At 51.7% G+C, this 22,684-nt stretch overlaps 1 protein-coding gene across 7 annotated transcripts in view; it reads right to left on the reverse strand.

Moving 5' to 3' along the window:
- Positions 1-22,684, reverse strand: part of MICAL3 (microtubule associated monooxygenase, calponin and LIM domain containing 3) — a 117,872-nt gene that overhangs the window by 41,321 nt on the left and 53,867 nt on the right. For all 7 annotated transcript variants that reach the window (XM_036252743.1, XM_036252742.1, XM_036252740.1 and 4 more), the window contains one exon: positions 2,055-2,250. In XM_036252743.1, the coding sequence (XP_036108636.1) occupies positions 2,055-2,250 (196 nt within the window). The remainder of the gene's footprint in view (positions 1-2,054; positions 2,251-22,684) is intronic.

The raw sequence follows: 22,684 nt of genomic DNA on the forward strand, positions 1-22,684 counted from the left end.
GGAGCTGTCTGCTCCAGCCCTCCTGCCGTGCTCCTCGGGGCCGGGAGTGTCAGGACGCGGGGCAGTGGCTGGGAGCCGTGGCTGGCCCAGGGGGAGCTGTCTGCTCCAGCCCTCCTGCCTTGCTCCTCGGGGCCGGGAGTGTCAGGACGTGGGGCAGTGGCTGGGAGCCGTGGCTGGCCCAGGGGGAGCTGTCTGCTCCAGCCCTCCTGCCTTGCTCCTCGGGGCCGGGAGTGTCAGGACGTGGGGCAGTGGCTGGGAGCCGTGGCTGGCCCAGGGGGAGCTGTCTGCTCCAGCCCTCCTGCCTTGCTCCTCGGGGCCGGGAGTGTCAGGACGCGGGGCAGTGGCTGGGAGCCGTGGCTGGCCCAGGGGGAGCTGTCTGCTCCAGCCCTCCTGCCTTGCTCCTCGGGGCCGGGAGTGTCAGGACGCGGGGCAGTGGCTGGGAGCCGTGGCTGGTCCAGGGGAGCACAGTCTTCCGGAGAGGCAGTCAGGAGAGACAAAGTCATAAAGCCGGTGTTCTCTTGTCTTTGGGCACCTGTTCTCTCCCAAAGAAAATGAAAGAACTATTTCCAGGGAGTCCTTGGGAAGATGCCCCCCCTCCCCTATTCCAAAGAAGGGGGCCATAAGCTGATCACGCCTGTGTGAACTAACCCATGAAGCTGTGGTAAGGATCACCCAATGCCTGTTATAAACAGGTGTTCTTGGCCTCTACCCCAAACCCGCTGAATCAGATACCCCAGGAGGGCCCAGGAGTCATCTCTTTACCAAGCGTCCCATGTAATGTTTTCATCAGGGAAATTCTGAATGGTGGGCCTCAAAGTATGGTCTTCAGACCATAGCATCACTAGGACTTTTTAGAAACACAGATCCTGGGTTGCGTGGACGGGCTGAGTCAGACACTGCGCAGCAGCACGGCTTCCACGAGCCTCGGCAGCGCCGGTGCAGGCAGCGCGGTGAGCACACCCAGCCTCTGGCAGCCAGACCGCCTGCATGAGGGGATGAAGGCGAGAGGCCTTTCCTGCCCTCCCGCTGAGGGCACATGTCCTCGGAGCTCAGGAGTGACCGCGGGCCGTGCCCACTGGATCCCACCGGGTGCCAGACACTGTGCCAGCTGTTTTATTTGAGTTAATCCTCACAACAAACCCTTGAAGTGCAGGGTGCTCTGCAGGTGAGGACACTGAGGCACAGAGGGGTTAAGTGACTGGCCTACAGCCAGCAGGTGGTGGAGCTAGGCTGGAGCCCTGACCTGACCCAAGTCGGGTCCTGTGCGTTGCACCACATGGCCTCCCTGCTCAAAGCATTTCTGGGTTGGACCGGTTAATTCCTTAAGACTGTCACTTCTCATTGAGGCCTAACCCTCGGAAGGATGGCGGCTGGGCACACTGCTCTGCTTGGTGCTGGGGAGTCCCTGCATCTCGGCTCCCTGCAGCAAACGCCTCCGGAAACATTCTCAGAACTTAGAAAACACACCCAGAAGTATTTCATGTGTGACCCATGTGCTCTCCTGTCAACCCAAAGCCCCTGTCGGCGCTGTGGGGAGAGGTCCCGCTGCGGCAGCTCTGCAGCGTGGTCTGGCCAACACCGATCTTACTCCTTTTTTAATCCTTGTTCTCTTTCCTGTTTGCATTCTCTTTCATACCGCTCCTCTGTCTCCTGGACACTCTCCGACTGAGCGCTCTAAACCCTGCGCCGATGCGGGCAGGCCCGGGCGGGCAGACAGCACACCTGGATGTGGTGGGGGAGCACACCTGTCTCCGAAGGCACCTACGCAGACCCCAGCCAGCTCTGCGGGGAGGCTGCCAGGACTGCCCTGTCCCCAGGGCGGGAGGCAGAGGCACCCCCAGGTGACAGAACTTGTCTAGTCACACAGCTGGCAGGTGGCACAGGCAAGATCCAAACCCAGGCCGTCGGGCTCAGACCCCTGGCTGTTGGCAGGTGCGCCCCCCCCCCCCCCGCCCCAAGTAGGGCAGCATGTTTCTCTGGGCAAGAGGCTGCAGGAAAGCCACAGGTCCACGCAGCACCCAGGGAAACCGGTCTCGGCCCCGGCACAGGCTGACCTGCTGGCCACGTCCTGCTCCGGGCCCTGGTCCAGCACACTGCTCAGGTTGTGCTCGGCCTGCGTCTCCTCGGGGACCTCCTGCAGCTCCTCGGCCTGCTTCACAGACAGGCGGTAGTTCTCCAGCTCAATCCTCTCAGGGGTGCCCCTCAGTCTCTTGGCGATGCTGGGCTCCTCCAGGCCATTCACACTGGAACCTGCGAGACAACAAAGAAGCCAAGTTCTAGGACGAATGATGGGAACTAAATTCATCTGTGGGGAAGATGAGGGAGGTGCAGGGAGGGAGGAGGCAGGATGGAAGGAACATCTAAGCACCCCAGGCAGCCGCTGCTCATTTCAGTGACAGGAGGGAGCCAGGTCCCGGACACGGGGGCCAGGACAGGGCCCTGGGGTGAGAGCGGCAGTGAGAAGCAATGAGACCGCACGTCAGCGGCTCAGGGAGGGCACGCTCTCTCCTGCGTCGTCCTGGGTGGGGGCCAGGCAGACTTGGGACCAACGTGAGAAAGCTCTTGTGGTGGGAACCAAGCCCCTGGAAAGCAGCTTTGGCTGAAAAGGGGAGTCCTTCCAGGGCCCCCTGACCCAGGCCTGTCCAGGCTGGCTCTTTGCTAAGCTCCTCCCACCGGCTCGGCTGTCTCCTCACAGCCGGGTTCACAGCACACATGTGCTAAGGGGAACCACACTGCTGCCCTCGCACGGCCTCCTCCCTGCTGGCTCGGTCCGGCTGCGTGGGTTAGGTGCTGCCCACCCATTTCTGTGTGGTAAAGACACGTTCCCCTTTGTAACTGCTAAGCCCTCATGCGGTGACATGCAGAAACGGAATGACCCTTCTTCAACCGCCCTGTCATCCGCCGGTGCTCCTGTCCGCTGGGGACCTCTGCCTGAGCCAACCATTACACTGGGCGCCACAGAACGGCGGCTTTAAACATTCTACCATTCCGTCTCCACACATTCTTTTGTAAAGAACTTTCCCCATTTCTTGTTAATTTTTTAAGCACCACTGGGGACTCACGTCTGAATTCTTAACTGCTGCGTTTGACTACTATCTCCCCTGATAGCCATCCATCTGGAAGAGTTCCCGTCTCCCTCAACACCGTCACTAGTTTCTGATGTAGCCCATTGACCCAAATTTTTAAAAATTACTTATTCTTTAATGTGTTCATTGTAACACAATGTAGCACAAGGCTTAGGGTCGGACGAATCAGGCTAGACACCTGACTCCTGCAGCGACAGGCTGGAGGGTCTTAGGGAAACGACGCGACCACCGAGAGCACTTCCTGATGCGTACGTGAGGGTGCTGCCAACCCCAGGGCTGTGACGGATGTGGAATGAAGATACGCATGCGCACAGGTACATGCACACCAACTCTGCGCCCCATACCACCCTCCTCCTGCACTTAAGCCTCGCAAGTAGCAGTCTCCAGCAGATACGGAAGGTTAAGAGATGCAGCTAATGTCCTACTGAATATTTCACCACCAGTTTGTAAGAGTTCTGTGTAGGTATGTGGCCTCCACTGGCTCTGGGTTGCAAACACTTCCTGGACAAAGATGGGAAGAGAGGCCTGGGCAGAAGCGGCATCAGAAGGCCCGGCAGCAAGAAGGGCAGCGGAACGGCCGCCTGCACCACCAGACCCGAGCTGGCGAGTCTGAAGTGGGGCAGACGGGAGACTGCGGTGGGAGCGGCAGTGCACGGCCTGCGTCCTGGCCACTGGGGTCCCTGGTTTTCCAGACATTCTGAGCAGCGGCATCCCTACCCAGTGTTGGGAGCTAGGTGGTCTGTCAGGCAAAACCCAAACCTCTGCCCTGAAGGACTAGGGGAAGGGGTGGGTAGTGACTCAGTAGATTTTGCGACATGACAAGTGGTGGAGAAGGTGTCTGGAAGCCTGGCACATGGTACACAACGGGCAGCCATCTTTGTAGCATCCTCAGAAGGAACTTTCTGTAAGCCCAGGGAGGCACAGAGCACAGCCTTTGTGCATCTGCAGAATTACCAGGGTTTTCTACCCAACAGTCTTTCAAACTTACTAGAGAACCTTCACTGAAAAGCAAGACCCAGGGCATGTTCACTTACAAATTTAGGTCAAATGTATAACAGTGGGGTCTGGGCATGAACCTTGGGTTTGCCTGAGCCCTGGGCACATGCCTGCCATCCTGGTCTCTTTAAACACCCCTAGTCCCTTCTTCAACACCGAGCTCATGGCCCTACAGCATCAGCAATGATGCTAGACTAGAGCATCTGGAAGATCAGGAAACATGTGAACACTGGGTAACAGTGACGGGGGGGGGACACAGAGGGTGGGTGCACCTGGCACCTGGGCCCTGCCACGGGTGCTGACTGCAGTCCCAAACACCGGTCTTCCTGTCTTCCCTCTCCCCCCTCAACAAAACCCAACATGACAGAGATGAGGCGGCTAAGGATCCCCTGACTCCAACACCACTGAGTCTTTCCTTCCCATCATGTATTTTTGACAACTGTCCTTAAATAGAAAGCAGAGGAGAAAGAGAAATAAATGTGAAGCAACTACCCATGTATAAAGTTTTGGGAAACTCCATAAATATGACATAAAATCCAGTATTTCTTGTGGATGGGAGAAGAAAAACAGAATAAGAATTATCCCTTCAGGGAACACAAACAATGAACCTCATCAGTTCAGATCCAAGAAATTTCAAGGTGAAGCGAACACTCAGAAAGCGAAACGCATGGGAGCTGATGTCTTTTTCAATGGGTGGTGCATACGGTTTGCTAGGAATTTTACTGAAACCGTGGGAAACAAAGAATAAAACCTGTTCTACTTTTAAGGAACTGTAGGCTAGCCACGGGAGACAGTCCTGCACAGGAACTGTTTCGGTCGGCTGCACCTTCAGGTGTTATGACGTCGGGACGCACGCAGATGGAAGTACATAAGACGGCAGTTTAGTCCGCCCAGGTGCAAGGAAGGGTCTGGGAGGGATGCGGAGGAAGTCCAGCCAGCTGAGAAGCCTCTGTGAGGTAGGTTACAGTTTGCAAATGAAATAACTCAAGTTCAGGGACATGAAATAAGCCGCCCAAGGTCACAGAGCTGGAGAGCGGTGGGGCCGGGACCTGAACCTGAGGACAGCTTGCTCTAGGACTGCCGTGCGTCCCCTGCCTCAGGACATGAAGAGGTGCTTCCATAGAGAGGCCTGCTCTGCGTCCCCGGCAGTCTTCACCTCATCTCCTCCCCACTGAGCTACAGTTTTCAAGACGAAGGACACAGACCTTCACGAAAGCGTCTTAGAGCAGAGAAGCTGGCACATGGAGTCACACGCTGTCCTGCTCCCAGGGCAGCCCCGGCGCAGAGTCTGGGGTTTGGGGGGAAATGTTGATTTATTCTGGGATTGGCCACAATCAGGGGCACTCAGAACTATTCTGATCATTCACACCCAGGCCTCGGAGAGAGGAAGCTTTGGCCCTCAGAGCTGTCAGCGGTGCTCCCTGGAGGTGTGGGAAAGCCGAGCTGGGGCCGGGGGGGAACCTTTTTTCTGACAAGGGCCATTTGGGTATTTATGACATCATTTGTGGGCCATACAAAATCATCAACCTAAAAATCAGCCTGCTCATCTGGTGAGGCGTGTGAGGTTAGCTGTATGGATTTCATGGGCCCTACACGGCCTGTGGGCTGCGTGTCCCCACCCCGGTAGAGCAGCTCCCTGGTCCAGTCCCCCAGGCCGTGGGTCTGCAGCCGAGCAGAGCCAGCCCTGCCAGAGCCCGCAGGGACAGGGAAGCACTGCAGGAAGTCTCCTGGGCCAGGGCCCCGTGCAGCTCCCATTTTCCCAAAGGAAACACAGCACTCAGAATACTCGGCAAATACCCAGAACTCACCATTCCAAAATATGCTTAACATCACTTGCCCACACCTCAAAAATGCCACGGAGAATTAGAGAAATGAGCACACTGGGTTCCGTGTGCTGGTTACCCAGACGGTGACACCACCACGGAGCCTCCCTCTGCCCCCGGGTCCTCCCTCATGTTATCAGCTCACGGAGGAGCCCAGGAGAGCAGAGCCTGAAGGAGGACAGAGGGAAGAGTAACTGACAGGTGAGGGTTTGCAAGGTCAAAGTTTAACCCATGGGGTCAGGTTAGCTGGCCAAAACCCACTGGCCCTCCACTTCACACACTAGTGCAGCAACAACCACACAGCTGGGACTTGCCAGCTAAAAGTGTGATGACAATTTGGAGTAATTCTAAGGCTGGTTCTTCACTGAGTCAGGGCAGGCAGACCTCAGGTCACTGGAGGCCAATTCCAGCCTCACATACACCAAAAGGAGCCGACTCCTGGGATCTGGGGTGCATACTAAATAGGAAAAAGGCTCTGGGTCTGACCTAAAGGCTCTGTTTGGGAACAGTCACTGCCCATATGACCTCCACACATTGTCCTGAAAGAAATGTTTTCCAACTGAAATGAAGAATAATTTACAGAGACTCAACAGCCGAGTAGAGGATGCTGAGAACCAAACCATCAATTTGGAATATGAGGAAGCAAAAAACACCCAATCAGAACAGCAAAAAGAAGAATCCAAAAATATGAAGATAGTGTAGGGAGCCTCTGGGACAAGTTCAAGCGTGCCAACATTTGCATCATGGGCGTGCAGGAAGGAGAAGAAAGGGAGCAAGAAATTGAAAACCTATTTGAAACAATAATGACAGAAAACTACCCTAACTTGGGGAAGGAAACAGACATACAAGTCCAGGAAGCACAGAGAGTCTCAAACAAGATGAACTCCAAGAGACCCACACCAAGACACATCATCATCAAAATGCAAAAGGTTCAAGACAAAGAGAGAATCTTAAAAGCAGCAAGAGAAAAGCAGTTAGTTACCTACAAGGGAGTTCTCATAAGACTGTCAGCTGATTTCTCAGCAGAAACTTTGCAGGCCAGAAGGGACTGACATGAAATATTCAAAGTGATGAAAAGCAAGGACCTACAACCAAGATTACTCTATCCTGCAAAGCTGTCATTTAGAATTGAAGGTCAGACAAAGAGCTTCCCAGAGGAGAAAAAGCTAAAGGAGTTCATCACCACCAAACCAGGATTACATGAAAAGTTAAAGGATCTTCTTTTTTTTTTATCCTCACCCAAGGATATTTTTCCATTTTTTGTACAGATAGAGTGGGAGGGAGAGAGAGGAAGGGAGAGAGAGAGAAACATCGACGTGAAGGGACACATCGAGTGGCTGCCACCCACACGACCAACCAGGGCCGGGGACAAACTGCAACCGAAGTACATGCCCTTAGCGGGAACCGAACCCGGGTCTCTCCGGACCGCAGGCCGACGCTCTAACCGCTGAGCCAAACTGGCCAGGGCAAAGGATCTTCTTTAAGAACAAGAAAAAAAAAAAAAAAAGATAAACAATCAAATGGCAGTAAATGTGTATCTATAAACAACTGAATCTAAAAACCAAAATAAATGAACAAGCAGAACAGAAATAAACTCATAGATACAGAGAACTTTTCAATGGTAGCCAGATGGGAGGGGGTTGGGGTGTGTGTGAAAAAGGTAAAGGGATTTAGAAGTACAAATTAGTAGTTATAGTGTAGTTATAGGGGTGTATAGTACAGCATAGGAAATACAGTCAATAATATTCTAATAACTATGTATGATGTCAGATGGGTATGAGATTTTTTTGGGATGACCACTTAAGTTTTACAATATCTAATCACTGGGGTATACATCTGAAACTAATATAATATTGTATGTCAACTGTAACTGAAAAATAAAAAATGATTAAAAAGCAAAGAAAATTTACCTGTTTTGTTTAAAAAAAACAAAAAAACAAAGTGAGTACTCATTATAATTTTAATTTTATTATATTTTAATGTGGTTCAAACATTTTACCAATAAAAATTAATTGGAAAAAGATACATGAAAGAGCTTTACGAGAACTAGCTGATTCCATTAGGAAGAGCAATATAGGAATAACAGGTGCATCAGAAGGAAAAGACAGGGAGAAAGGAACAGAGAGCATATTCAAACAAGTAACCCTGTAAGAACTTCTCAAACCTGTGGAAAGAACTGGACATTCAAATCTGAGAAGCTAACAGAACACCTAATTATCTCAATCCAAAAAGGCCTTCTCTAAGGCATATTATATTAAAGCTGTCCAAAATTAATGATAAAGAGAGAATTCTCAAGGCAGCCAAGGGAAGGAAGACCCCATTAGAGCATTATCAAAATTTTCAACAGAAACCTTATAATCTAGGAGAGAGTGAAATCAAATATCCAAATTATTGACAGAAAGAAATCACCAGCCAAGAATAATATGTCCAGAAAAGTTATTCTTTAGATGTGAAGAAGTAATGGCTTCCCAGACAAACACAAGCGGAGGCGGTTCAGCCCAAGTCCTGTATCACATAAACACTGCCTGCCAGACTAAAGGATACAAAACTCTAAGACAACTAAAAGGCAAAAGTAGGAAATTGCAACTCTTGTTCAGAATAAGGTATTAAATACTTACCTATAACAAAAAGATCAAGGGAGGTAAAATAATTTTTAAAAAGAAGAACCGTCTGCACTTTGGAAATGAATGCTCAGCATACAAAAAGGATGATTTGTGACAACACAAACATAACGAGGAGGAAGAAAGGGCTGAATCTACACAGGTGGAGGGAGTTAGACTAGTGTACCTACAAAACTTTTTTTTTTTTCATAAATCTAATGGTACTCACGCACCAAACAATCTAGAACTGAGATGCATAACATGAAAAAGGGAAAACATCATAGAAAACCTACGAACTAAAACAACAGCCAGAAACAGACGGGAAAAGAAACAATGGAGACACAGAGCTGCCAGGAAACAAAAGATGAAATGGCTACAGGAAATCCTCTCATATCAATAACCACCCTGAATGTAAATGGACTGAACTCAGCAATCAAAAGGCACAGAGTAGCAGGATGAATGAAAAACAACAAACAAAGCAAATCTTTGCTGCCTTCAGGAGACCCAGCTCAGCTGCAAAGACACACAGACTCAGAGTGGAGAGTGGAAGACCATACTTCAAGCAAATGGCATCCGGAGAAAAGGTTGGGTACCTGTACTTACATCTGACCAAATAGATTTGAAGATTAAAAAAGTAACAAGACAAAGAGGGACACTTTATAAGGACAAAGGGGACAATTCATTAAGAAGATATCACACTTATTAACACAATGTACCCACCCCGGGGAGCACCAAAATATAGAAAACAACCGCTAATAGAACTAAAGGGAGAAACTGACAAAAATACAGTTATAGCAGGGGACCTAACTATCTCATCAACAACAATGGACAAATCATCAAACAGAAAATCAATAAGGAAATAGCCTTAAACGACAAATTAGTCCAAAGAGACATAATTGTTACTATTTTCACCCCAGAAAGCATACAAGGAGAAAGGAGCCTCTCCAACAGGGAACACTGGGTACTGGGAACCCTGGAAAGCCATGTGCAAAAGGATGAAACCAGACACCTATCTGACACCACACACAAAAATGAACTCAATGCGGATCAAAGACTTAAATATAAGACGGAAACAATAAGATACATTGAAGAAAATAAAGACACTATACTTGGTCTCAGAGAGGATTCTATAACTTGACCCAAAGGCAAGTGAAATAAAAGCAAAAATACATGACTGGGACATCAAACTGCAATGCTGCACAGCAAAGAAAACCAGGTGACCGACCAGATGAGAGAAGATATTTGCAAACAAAACCTCCAATAAGGGCTAACATCCAAGCCCTGGCCTGTTTGGCTCAGCAGTTAGAGCGTCAACCTGCGGTCCAGAGAGACCCGGGTTCGGTTCCCGCTAAGGGCATGTACCTCGGTTGCAGTTTGTCCCCGGCCCTGGTTGGGTTGTGTGGGTGGCAGCGACTCAATGTGTCCCTTTCATGTTGATGTCTCTCTCTCTCTCTCTCTCTCTCTTTCTCCCTCCCTCCCTCCAACTCTATCTGAACAAAATATGGAAAAATGTCCTCAGGTGAGGATTAAAAAAAATGAATAAATAAGGGCTAACATCCAAAATATATTAAGAACTCATACAATGAGCCCTATCTAAAAATGGGTAGAGGACCTGAACAGACATTTTTCCCCAAAGCTGCTCAACTTCATTAGCTTTAAAGGAAATGCAAATCAAAACCACAATGAGCTACCTCCTCACACCTGTTAGAATGGCTATTATCAACGAGATAAGCAATAACAAGTGCTGGACAGGATGAGGAGAAGGAACCCTCATTCACTGCTGGTGGGAATGTAAACAGGTACAACCACTACAGAAAACAGTCTGTAGGTTCCTCAAATAATTAATAATAGAGCCACTATATGACCCAGCATCCATTTTCAGGGTATCTACCCAAATTTTTTAAAGTACGTATTCGTAAAGTTATAGGACCCCCTATGTTCATTGCAGCATTATTCACAGTGGTCAAGACATGGAAACAAGCCAAGTGTCCTCCTGCGGATACTTGGACAGAGAGGACGTGGTGCACACACAGTGCAACACGGCTCCACCAGGATGCAACACTGCCGTTTGCGACCACACGGGTGCACCTTGAGAGTATCGTGTAAGTGAACTAAGTCGGATGGGAAAAGGCAAGAGCCATATGAGTTCACTCGTATGAGGATGTAAAACAGACAGCAACTGATGAACAAAATAGACCCAGGGGCATAGAAAGGAGTATGGTTCAGACTGACAAACCTCAGACAAGGGGGTGGAGGGGAGGGATGAGATGAGCCAAAGAACTTATATACATGTATGTGCAACCACTGGACATAGACAACAATGCTGGGGGTATGAGGGGAGGGGGATTGAGAGGAGGGGGTCTAGGGGGGGAAAAGGAGAAACATCTGTAACAAAAATAAATTAATAAAAATTGCAAAAAAACCCACACCCAGACAGCAACAAGGGAACAAACTCACAGACACAGACACCAATATGAGGTTATCAGAGGGGATTGGGGTGCTGGAAGGTGCAGAGGGTAAACGGGGATCAAACACATGGTGACAGAAGGGGATAGACTTTGGTGAGCACACAGTGCTATGATGGAGTATAATGTCATACACCTGAAACTTATATAATCTTATTAATCAATGTCACCCCAATACTTTTAATTTACAAAGTTTCTGGATATTTTTGCTGTGACTTCTCTTAAAAAAGATGAACTAAATTAATTTCAGATGCTCTCCTCATATATCCACCCAAACCCTGCCTGCCCATGACCTTGCACTCAGGCAGGCACCAAGCCAAGACCCAGGTCTGGGCTGCAAGGTCTCAGGGAGGTGCAAAGGAGATTGGCAGCCTGGCAGTATAAACCAAAGTCCTGCACCTACCGCAAAATTTGTTAAAGGGCCTTTTCCATTGCCTAATTTACAGAGATAGTCACAAAAACACCCTGAGAAATTAGGGTGCTCCTTCCCACACAGAACCTCGATTCTTACAAGGCTGTAAGGGGGATCTATGCCTCAATTCTGTTTTCTTCCTGTTCTGGTTGGAATGAACAGTTGCTACATCTTCCCATGCTTCCTCACATATAAGAAATATGTCAACCCATCTGCAGTGGTGGCTGTTCTAAAACAGAACCCGTCCGGCCTGGAGACGTCTTCCCATGTGGCACGAGGTCTCCCTGTTGGAATGCGTTAAGCTGCAGCTGGACCCAGTGACTTGAACTGGGTGGGCAATGACACAGTAAAGAGTCAGCCTGGAGATGAGCCCTCCTTCCACCTCGCTTTGAGCCAAAGCTCGTGTAGGAGTTGTTATGTGGCATCTGGAAAGCAGGTGGGCACCCACCATCCCCACGAGTGCCATCTTGGCTGATAAAGCGGAATTAATGAAATGGGTCATTCTCTGCCTCGGGACCTCATCACTGCTCTGGCCGAGCTGGGCAATGGGACCTGCGACCTGTGGGAGGGGGGTTCAGCCTGTGTTTAGGAGGAGGACATCACTCCCACCTGATTGAGGAAGCAGAGACTGAATGGGGGCTTAGTTTATTAAATGCCTTTCTTTGCGTACTGGAAGGTGCCTGGGACCCCCAATTTGGGCTTTCCCCCTCGACTCATTCCCCTTGGCAGACTGCTTGACAGGGCTCACATTTTCATCCCTTCTGTAGCTATTTTTCATTCTAAGTGGGCACTAAACGCTTCGCAGCACCGCGGTTGTGCGTAGAAAGGCGTTCTCTTGCTCTGGAGGACCAAGAAAGAACTTTCCAAGCCACTGCTATGGCAAAGTGACTTTTGTCCCTGCCCTTCTACCCACTAATAGGCTTCTGTGGCTTCCTACTGGCAGGAGTGGGAGGTCCCAGAAATTTCCCAAGACCACATGACATGAAGGTGTAAGATGTTTCTTTGCTTGTGAGGCCGGCAATGAAGGAGTAAGGACAACTGTCCATGTCAGGCCTTGTGACAGGCATGCTGCACACCCTACTGACGGTCACAACATGCCCATCAATCAGTATTACCGTCACTACACTGAGGGTCCATGTCCCAGTGACCTGACATATATGTCCAAAGGCTAAAAGGAGGCAGATCCTAGACGAAACCAAGAGCTGCGTCCCTCTGAAGCTCGGCTCCTTCCACCCAACCATGTGGACAGAACTGTTAACTGCCTGTTCACATGAACTATTTAGTCCTCAGTTGGGTTAACTGCATTTTTACATGGGGGCGTGGAGAAAAGTAGGTCACATAAATTCAAGGCACAGCTCAGCTGCTTTGGGGATATTTGATTACAGGAGTTGGGAGATTCTAAGCTAAATATTAGACAGCAGAGAGCCCAAGGAGGGGAAATCCCCGGAGGCGCGGACCAGGACAAACCACGCTGAGCGTACTGCCCACACTACGTAGGGACACGGGCTCACCCTCAGTCTGCTGCTCGCAGTCTGTGCGAGCCCTGAAACTGCTGTCCTTCCCGTTCGTCGTCAAATATGAAATGATTTTTACTGTTATTACACTATCTCTCAAAGTTGCCTTTTGGCAGATGGAAATCCTGCTCACATCACTCTATGTGGCTGAAGTAAAGAGGTTTCCTTTAAGGGTTACACCCTGCTCTGCATTAAAAACCCTACCAGTGCATTACATAGCTCTCTTGACAATGTCTTTTTCACGTGTTATAATATCTCACAGATAAAACTCTACTTGATCCTTAACAGTCAGCTGGGTTGCCTACCAAACGGCCACCTCTGGTGCTGGGAAGCTGTGGAGTGTCTAAAGCGCTGGAGTCTGGCTGTGTTTTTTCTTCAATCCCATGACAGCTGCGTTCTAGTTGCTATTCTACTTATGTGGCTGCCCACCTGCCCGAGAGAGCTCAGAAAGGGGCCACTGCCGTGCCGTGGGCTTGAGCTACCTATTTTACTCATTAGTTCGTGGATGTGTCTTACAAACAGGAGATTCTATACAGTTAAATATTAGTAATCTATCAAATCAATGCAGTTGTGGGGCTGATCTCTGAAATCCTGAGGCAGCTACAGAGAAAGATGGCTCAACACAGTAAGCCAGCTGCTAACTGACTCTTACACCTGCCGCGCCACACCTGCACCCTTCAAGGGCCCCTCACACCTGTTCACAGGTCTGTGGGGGAGGGGATCATCACAGCTGTCCTGTTCCTGGTGATCGTCAGTGGTCACAGGAGATGTTCAAGAAAGCATTCTGAATAAATGATCAGAATAAAAGTTCTAATCCTGTATCTAAACTAGAATAACACTTCACTGTAACTTAAATAAATTAGTTGAAGCTATTCTGGTCTCAGAGTCCTGATAACACAGAAATCTTAAGACCTCTGTGTGTCTCAAGTTGCTTAATGCTGTCCAGGGCCCCCAGATAATGGGGACTGCCACTCCTGTGTAAAGGGTAAGTTCATCAGCCACAATTCCACAGCACCGAAGGAGGAGCCCCCTGAAGACGCTGTGTCTATGCATTAAGGTCCTGGAAAGAGACCATCTGAGTGACTGATGTCCTCAAATCACAATTTTACTCATGGTGGAGAGTGGTTTAGCTCCAGGAGCGCCTTGCTCACAGAAGACCAGACCCAGTAATAACAAGCAAAGGGCGAGGTGGACAGGCAGAGAGGGCCGTGAACCTGCCTGCACGCACTCCTAGCTGCTGTGCGCCCACAGGACATAGGTTCAAACAACGACCCCTCCTGTCCTCCAGGGCAGGCCTGTGGCGCTACAGTCCAGAGTGTGCCCAAAGCTGACTCTGAGGTGGTCCACATGTGGCAGCTACACAGGTGTGGCCCCTGAGCCATGAGAGTGATGGTCCACATTGGGGGCTCTGGTCCCCATCGGACTACCAGGAGGGATGAGCCCACATCCCGACAAGAGGCTACCTGAAAGAGGCTCCTTCTAAGGCTACATCTCGCAAAACAGCATTGTCAGTTAGAGACACATTTGGAAAGGAGCTACAGTCACCTCCAGAAATGACCGAAAGGGCCATTTGACGCTCATGCCTATCGCAGTTATACCTTTGTCTTCTGTTACAGGGTCACTGAAACCGGCCTGGAGAAGAAATAGGGCCCAAGGACAGAGGCCGGGAAGGCCGGCCCCGGCCCGGGGAGAGCCCTTTCTCGTGCATGGTGCTGCAGCTCCAGCTCACAGCACCCTCCACGCTCATGCCCACGGAGAAAGCAGGCCCTCCTGCATGTGGGCCTTGGGCATGGGGATTGTGGCTCCGACCAGAACAGATTCAGACCGTCTCTAGGACCATGCACAGTCCTAGCTCTGCCTGAGACAAAGCTAACCAAATCTTGCCCAGCCCTGCCTCTGAAGCTAGCTGAAAACCCAGCATCATGCAAACCCTCTCTGACTGTTTTCTCCTTCATTGTAGTGCAGAGCCCCAGGGCTGTCTGGAATTAGTGGTGACTTCGCATCCCATTGTGCAAACTGAGGAAGAGCAAGGAGAGATGTAGCCGGCTGCTCGCAGAGACTCACCACGCCTCCAAGGGCAGGCGCGCAGGCACGTGCCCTCGGCCCCTCTGCTGAAGACCAGATAGCCCTTCTTACTGATGCGCCCCCAGCCCCTGCTGGCTAGGAATCTATCCGTGTGCCCTCCTGTCCCACCCCACAGGGCAGACCACCAGCCAGCGCGGAGAAATAATCCTAACTTAATCTCTCACTCTGGTGATTATTCCAGTACTTTCTGGAATCCCTACCAATAATAATCATGTTCAATTTTCCTATGTTTTGAAATAAACAAGTTTCCATACATTTTTGTTGTTGTTAATCCTCACCCAAGGATATTTTTCCATTGATCTTCAGAGAGGAAGGGAGGGAGTGGAGGGGGAAAGAGAGAGAGAAAAACATCGATGTGAGAGACACATCAATTGGCTGCCTCTTGCATGTGCCCGATCCAGCCAGGGATGGAACCTGCAAACCAGGTACGTGCCCTTGACCAGGAACCGAACCCATGACCCTTTAGTGTGTGGGCTGACGCTCTAACCACGGAGCCACACTGGCCAGGGCCAGTTTCCATACAGTTAGATGACCTGCTCTCTATGACAACCTTACGCGTAGAGAGCAGCAGACAGCATTTTTCCATGTTATAATTTCGTGAACTGAGGACACTGGGCGCAGAGGACAGCAATGCTAATGCTATGGAATTGGAACTCAGACTAGCATCTTCTCTCATCAAGGTCATGCTTGTTCCATTTAGACCCAATTCAATTTTTCGAGGCTGCTGTCCCCACAAAATGGGCACATTTTGGGGGTGCAGGGACAATTTATTGTGGTACAGGAAAAAAACATGAGAACTCTTGTTCTTAGCGGATTTCCGAGTCCTGCCTTCTAAACTGTTCGGTAAGGGTCCGCTAGCACACAGTCTTGGCACAGGGTGCGGGCTGCACCCAGGCGCCCATGCCCGGGGAGCACGTGAGTGGGCAGCGAGACGCAGACCAGGGCACTCGGTGCGTGATCCGATACCTCCATCACTGTCCTCGCCGAGCTCCCGGGGCGCCACAGAATGTGGTTGACTGTATGCCATTGTCAGGTCCTTTCTTCTTTTGACTTTAGTCTAGATCAGTGGTTATCCATGGGGTGCTTTTCCTCCCGGGTCACTTGGCAATGTCTGGAGACATTTTCGGCTGTCACAACCTGGGAAGGGACTGCACTGATATCTAACCAGAATAGGCCAGGGAAACGCCAAATATCCTACTTCAGTGACGAGGACATCAGTCCACAACAAAGAATTATGTAGCCCGTAATGCCAACAGGACTGAGCGTGGGAAACCTGGGTCTAAGTTACATCAGACTATTTCTAATCTCTCCTCAGTCAGGCCAACCAATCCACCAAGTACTCTGATCATGCCTTGATCAGACCAGTTCGATTGATCAAGTGGTTAGAGCGCTGGCCTGTGGACCAACGGGTCACGGGCTCGATTCCGGTGAAGGGCACGAGCCTGGGTTGCAGTTCAATCCCTGGTCCTGGTCAGGGTGGTGAGGGAGGCAGCCAGTCGATGTGTCTCTTTCACAGCAATGTTTCTCTCTCTTTCTCCCTGCCCCCTACTCTACCTGAAAATCAATATATCCTCGGGTGAGGATTAAAAACAACAAGAGCACAGAGCAGGAAGCTCGTGATCTTCGTCTTGGACACCAAAGCAAGAGGCCAGTGGTAACACAACGGAAGGGTCGGGGAGGACTGCTGCGGCAGACAGAGCGCCGCTGGCTTTTCCAGAGGTCCCGGGAAGAGAGGCAGCGTGAGACGGCTGACACCCTCACCGCACAGATCCACTAGCGATCCCGACTCGGTTCATTCTCTGCGGCGCCGCTGAAGCTACCACACATGTCACGTTTGTCTTGCATGTCAGCCCTACTATTTGGCCAGAGTAGAAATGAAAGAGACCAAAATAAGTTTGATGAGCTGTTCTCTCTTCACTTACTTTTCCCTGGCTGGACGCCGGACGCTTGCGAGATGGGCGAGCCCTGGGCATCCTCTCAGCCCCCCTCAGCCCAGGGGGAAAACCAGACTCGGTGACTCGGCGGAGACCTTTCTCCCTGTGCTCTCACCTCTTCTGTCCCTCCTGCTTCTAAACACATTCTACCTCTGGCCTCTGGCGGCCGCCAGGGCCTGTCCACGGCTGTGTCTGCGCACGCTCAGGCTTTCCGAAGGACCTTCTGTGCCCGAAGCAAACTTTACCCAACGAGTGAAACCCAAACTGCTCATCCGCAATGACACGTACACTTATCCCAAAGATGTAAAAGGCAGTCCTTTCACGCGAGTTCAGTCCAAAGTGGCTCAAACTCGGGCAGAGACATCCAGGCTCCCCTCCTGCCACGGGTGACTCTGCCCGAGCTGTCAGTACAAAGAGCAGCAGACAAGCACCTCTCTCTGCCCCGACACCCCACGCCCGCGGGGCAGGCAGGTCCTGTCTTCTAAGGACTGTGGAAGCAGCACGGAATGAGAATGGGAGCTCATCTGTCTCTGGGGCCTTTTACAAAAGTATAATAGAATAAGACTGTATAGAAAGAGAATGAGCAAAGGTATGTGAGTGAGAAGTGATTACACTGGGACCAGAGAACAGGGAGCACCCCTGCCCCGAGCACAGCCTCCACCTCCAGACTGCTGCGAGGACACATGTCCCTCGGAGGGGCAGAGAGGAGCTGTTCTAGGCTTACTCTTACTAATACCACATCACACTTGATTGTATTTGTAGTGAACAAAAACAGAGTTGATTCACTGCAGCATTATTTACAGTAGCCAAGATATGGAAACAACCTGAATGTCCATCAGTAGATAACTGGGTAAAGAAGATGTGGTGCAGCCCTGGCCAGTGTGGCTCAGCAGTTAGAGTGTTGGCCCTTGGACCGGAGTCGCGGGTTCGATTCCTGCAACGTACCTCGGTTGCAGGTTTGATCCCCAGCCCTGGTTGGGGTCACGTGGGAGGCAACCAATCAATGTGTCTCTCTCACATCGATGCTTCTCTTTCCTTTCTTCCCTCCTATTTTATGTAAAAATATCCTTGGGTGAGGATTAAAAAAGAAAAGTAGTACATATACCCAATGGAATACTACTCAGCTGCAAGAACAGATGAAATACCGCCACTTGCGATGACACAGATGGACTTGAGGGCACTCTGCTAAGTGAAGTCAGTCAGACAGAGACTAATGCCGCATGACTTCACTCACATGTGGAGCTACATAAAACAGAACAAACTGTACAAACCAAACAGAAACAAGGCCAGACTGGTGGTTATCAGAGGGGCAGAGTTTGGGAACAAAATGGGTGAAGTGGGTCAACTGTGTGATGATGGGTGGCAACGAGACTTGGTTGTGATAAGTGCGCAGTGTACACACACTGAATTAGTGCTGCACATCTAAAATCATACACACCTACTGCTGCAATTAAAAACAGCTGAGAAGGAGAACATGAAGAGGAGTCGAGTCCATTTCGTATTACTCAGTCAGCTCAGGGGTTACCGTTCTCTTCCTCTATGCCTCTGAGGGATTTTCTCTTCACAGAGCGGTCACGACACCCTTCACTCTTCAGTCTACACTCTTTCCAAAGGCCTGTTCCCAGCCTGGGGTCACTGCAAAGGAACTGGGGGACGTGTCCACCCCAGGAGTGAGAACCCCAGGCACGCATGCATGTTCAATCAACATCTTACTCGAGGAGCTGCACACAGACCCTTCCTGAGCACCGGCCGACAGGTGGGTGCACAGGGGCCGTGTGAGCACAGTGGACGTGCTGCATAGGAGGAGGCTGCACAGGGGCCGTGTGAGCACAGTGGACGTGCTGCACAGGAGGAGGCTGCACAGGGGCCGTGTGAGCACAGTGGGCGCGCTGCACAGGGGCCGTGTGAGCACAGTGGACGTGCTGCATAGGAGCCGTGTGAGCACAGTGGACGTGCTGCACAGGGGCCGTGTGAGCACAGTGGACGCGCTGCACAGGGGCCGTGTGAGCACAGTGGGCGCGCTGCACAGGGGCTGTGTGAGCACAGTGGACGTGCTGCACAGGAGGAGGCTGCACAGAGGCCGTGTGAGCACAGTGGACGTGCTGCACAGGGGCCGTGTGAGCACAGTGGACGTGCTGCACAGGAGGAGGCTGCACAGGAGCCGTGTGAGCACAGTGGACGTGCTGCACAGGAGGAGGCTGCACAGGAGCCGTGTGAGCACAGTGGACGTGCTGCACAGGAGGAGGCTGCACAGGAGCCGTGTGAGCACAGTGGGCGTGCTGCACAGGGGCCGTGTGAGCACAGTGGGCGTGCTGCACAGGGGCCGTGTGAGCACAGTGGACGTGCTGCACAGGGGCCATGTGAGCACAGTGGACGTGCTGCACAGGAGCCGTGTGAGCACAGTGGACGTGCTGCACAGGAGGAGGCTGCACAGGGGCCGTGTGAGCACAGTGGACGTGCTGCACAGGGGCTGTGTGAGCACAGTGGACGCACTGCACAGGAGGAGGCTGCACAGGAGCCGTGTGAGCACAGTGGGCACGCTGCACTCGTGTCTCCAGCGCTTGCCCCGACCGCCGGCTTGACTTCTGTGTGCCTGTCTCCCCATTGCAAAATGATACCTACGTACAGCTGCGAGAGTCAGCGCGAACACACTGAGCACGAGACAGAGCCCAGTGCCTGGTGAGCGCTTCCCGCCAGCTCTCTTCTTACCAGTCTTCCTCCAGTTTACCAAGTCAGCACGACAAAGGCTACTACGGTAAACTAATTAGTACTGATCACACGGGGGAGAACAGGAGTTAGCGCACTTCAAGTTTTACTCCTTATTTAAAAAATGTTTTTGTTTCTATTGATTTTAGCAGGAGAGGAAGGGAGAGAGAGAGACATCAATCAGCTGCCTCCTGCATGACCCCACCAGGGATCGAGCCTGCAACCCAGGCATGGGCCCTGACTGGAACTCAAACTGGTGACCTCTAGAGTATGGGACGACGCCCAGGCAACGGAGCCACACTGGCCAGGGCTCCTTACATTCTGAGAAAAGACTTCATCAGAGAAGGGGCTCTCTTGGCTGTAAACACTGACAGCCCTCGTCACGGTATGTCAGCAGCACGGAAGGTGGTTACCGGCTGTCGGCATCGGCATCGTAGCAAAGCCAGTAAGACAGGCTCTTACTTCCAGCTGCCCGTTCCTCCCCATCACCCTGGCTACTCCAGGCACCTGGCGCACCCGCTCCTGCAGGCCTGGGCTGCCCTGGGCTTCCCACCGCGACTCCCTGAGAAAGGTGAGCTCAGCTAAAAGGCAGGCAGGTAGCTGGTTTGGCGCAATCCACATTCGAATAAATTCTAGGACAGACTATTTACTTGAAAAAGAAGAACCTATTAACTCAAGAAAGTCTCGAGTTGGTAAAATGGTGGGAAGGATATCTGATAGCTGGTCTCTCTCCAATACTGGTCTTTGTAGGTCCTGACTTAGTTCTAGAAAACAGGGAGACAAGAATCAATAAGCTGTTATAATTCCATTACAGTCTACACCAGCTACTTCTTAGCTACTAGGCTGAGCTCAGTCCAAGAAGCCTGTGCTGGTCACCTCCTGGCACACTCCCGGGCCCCGTGAGAGTGGGTCCCGAGCACCCCAGCCGCCAGGAGCCGAGCCTCTGGCGCTCCCTTCCGCAGCCTCCCGGCTCTGCCGGCCCAGGACTCGAGCCCTGCGGCCTCGGCCAGGGCGACAGCCTGAGTTTGTCGTGTTTGTTAAGGAAAATCAAAACCAGAGGCCCAGTTCTGGCCCCTTGGGCCCTGCCTAGCACCACTGGTCCTCAGTGACTGACTGCGGGCCCTTCCCTTTCAGCTGGCCCACCTTTCTCGGGGAGTTGGCTCTGGGACACGGGGAGGCAGGGTGCAGGAAGGTGGCTCTGGAGTCTCAGAGAAGCAGGTGGCTGGGAGAGTAAGGGTCTGAGTTCTTCTGGTGACAGGGGCTACTTCATATAAAATAATTATTTTATATTACAATTCCTGCCAAGGATCTAAAAGAAATCAGGCTACACTACGAAATAATAGCGGTAGTGGAAACGATCCTTGTATTTTACAGAAGCACAGGAGAAAGAACTCGGTCAGTGAACAGGCACACCTGGGACGGCTTCATGCGATTAGGGTACAGTCAATGCACTGCACAAGCACACAGAGAGAAAGAGAACTGAATGTAAGTGGCCAGCAGGACTTCTGACTCTGGTAGGCATTTTCCTACCGATCATCCAGCATGGCCCCAAGGAAGTTTGCTGTATAGCAAGGCAGAGCTGGGGCCCTGGACTCCCTGCTGCTGAAAGGTGTCCCAGACTCCCCTTTATGCCAACGAGCGGCCTCTGGGAGGGGCGAGCCTTCCTCCTGTTTCGGGAGCAATCTGACTGCACGGCCCAGTGCTGGGAGGGGAACCACAGCTCCAAGGCAAGGCTGAGCTCAGCGAGCTTGCGTTGGGCTTGGCCGGCAATGACTTCGCCTCTCGCCCACTGTCTTTCTGGGAGGCCCCGAGTGCCTCGGCAGCGCTCAGAAACCGTTCATAAGGGACGCGGAGCTACGCGGAAGTCGACCCACAGGAAGTGAAAAGGAGCCGGTGTTCCTGTGGCTGGTGAACCTGGAAGTAATTCAAAGAGAGTGCATATGCCTGGAGCCCTGCCTCTTTCGAGGTGTGTGGAAGGTGTTCATGCACAGAAACGCCTATCCCTTCCAGAAAACCAGTGGCGGAGAGACAGGGAGCGCTGTGAAGAAAGGGCCTCGGCAGCCCACACACAGCCGACACCTGTGGGCCGTGACGGGGACCAGCAGCCCACACCTCACCTAGGCAGGGACTGGCACCCCGACTCCCTCCCGTTTTCACTATGACTAATCTACTTGTTGGCACTTGCTGGCTGGCTACTTGGGTGAGCAGCCAGCTAAGGGCTGGCTTTGGAGTGCTGATGAAGTTTTAGAGCTTCGAAAGACTAGAATTCAGGGAGGATTCTTCCTGGAATCCCCTGCCTGGCTGTTACACTACGAGAGCCCCACGTGGGTCTGTGTCCTCCATGTGTACCTTGGGGGGCACTTGTGGGGCCTGTGCCCTCCATGGCGTCACCCTACCCTATCTTTAGTAGGAAATGATGGTCCCACTTCCGCTGCTGGTGTTGTCTCCAGTCTGCACAAGGTCCCTCCTGGGGAGTCTCCAAATGAGGGGAATCACCAGGGAACGTGAGAGAAAAAGAGAATGGACTTCAACAAGTTTCAGAAAGAAACGGACCCACAGGGAGCTCTCCAGGGTCTGCACAGCGGGCGGCAGAGTCACGCTGCGCGCCCCGCCTTTCCCAGTGCTTCAGGGCGTGGCCTGCACACGGGTCTCCTCTCTCTTCTCATGGGGGCGAAGGCAAGAGCGGCGAAGGCTCGAGCCGGTCCTCCTCACCGCGACTCAGCGTGCCGTCACCCACGGCGTCCCCCTCGCCCAGTGCTGCCTCAGCCCTCTGTGGACACCCAGAGACTGACCGACTTACTTCAGAGAATGGGAGCAACAGACTGGAGATTGGGGGTGGTGAGAACGAGCAGGCTACGAGAGGCTGTTTGAACTCTGCTGGGACAGTGTCTGTGCCAGTGGCGCGCTGAAGATGACAATGACACAAACCACAGGGCTCAGGCAGAGTGCAGCCTACGGAGCGATGCCGACTCTGACGGGACCGACCATCCAGAGTGCCAAGAGCCCAATACGCTGCTGCTCTGTCCTGTGGGAAACCCATGAGATCCTCGAGTCCCAGGGGCT

The sequence above is a fragment of the Molossus molossus genome, unplaced genomic scaffold, assembly GCF_014108415.1.
Source record: "Molossus molossus isolate mMolMol1 unplaced genomic scaffold, mMolMol1.p scaffold_m16_p_10, whole genome shotgun sequence".
NCBI lineage: Eukaryota > Metazoa > Chordata > Mammalia > Chiroptera > Molossidae > Molossus > Molossus molossus.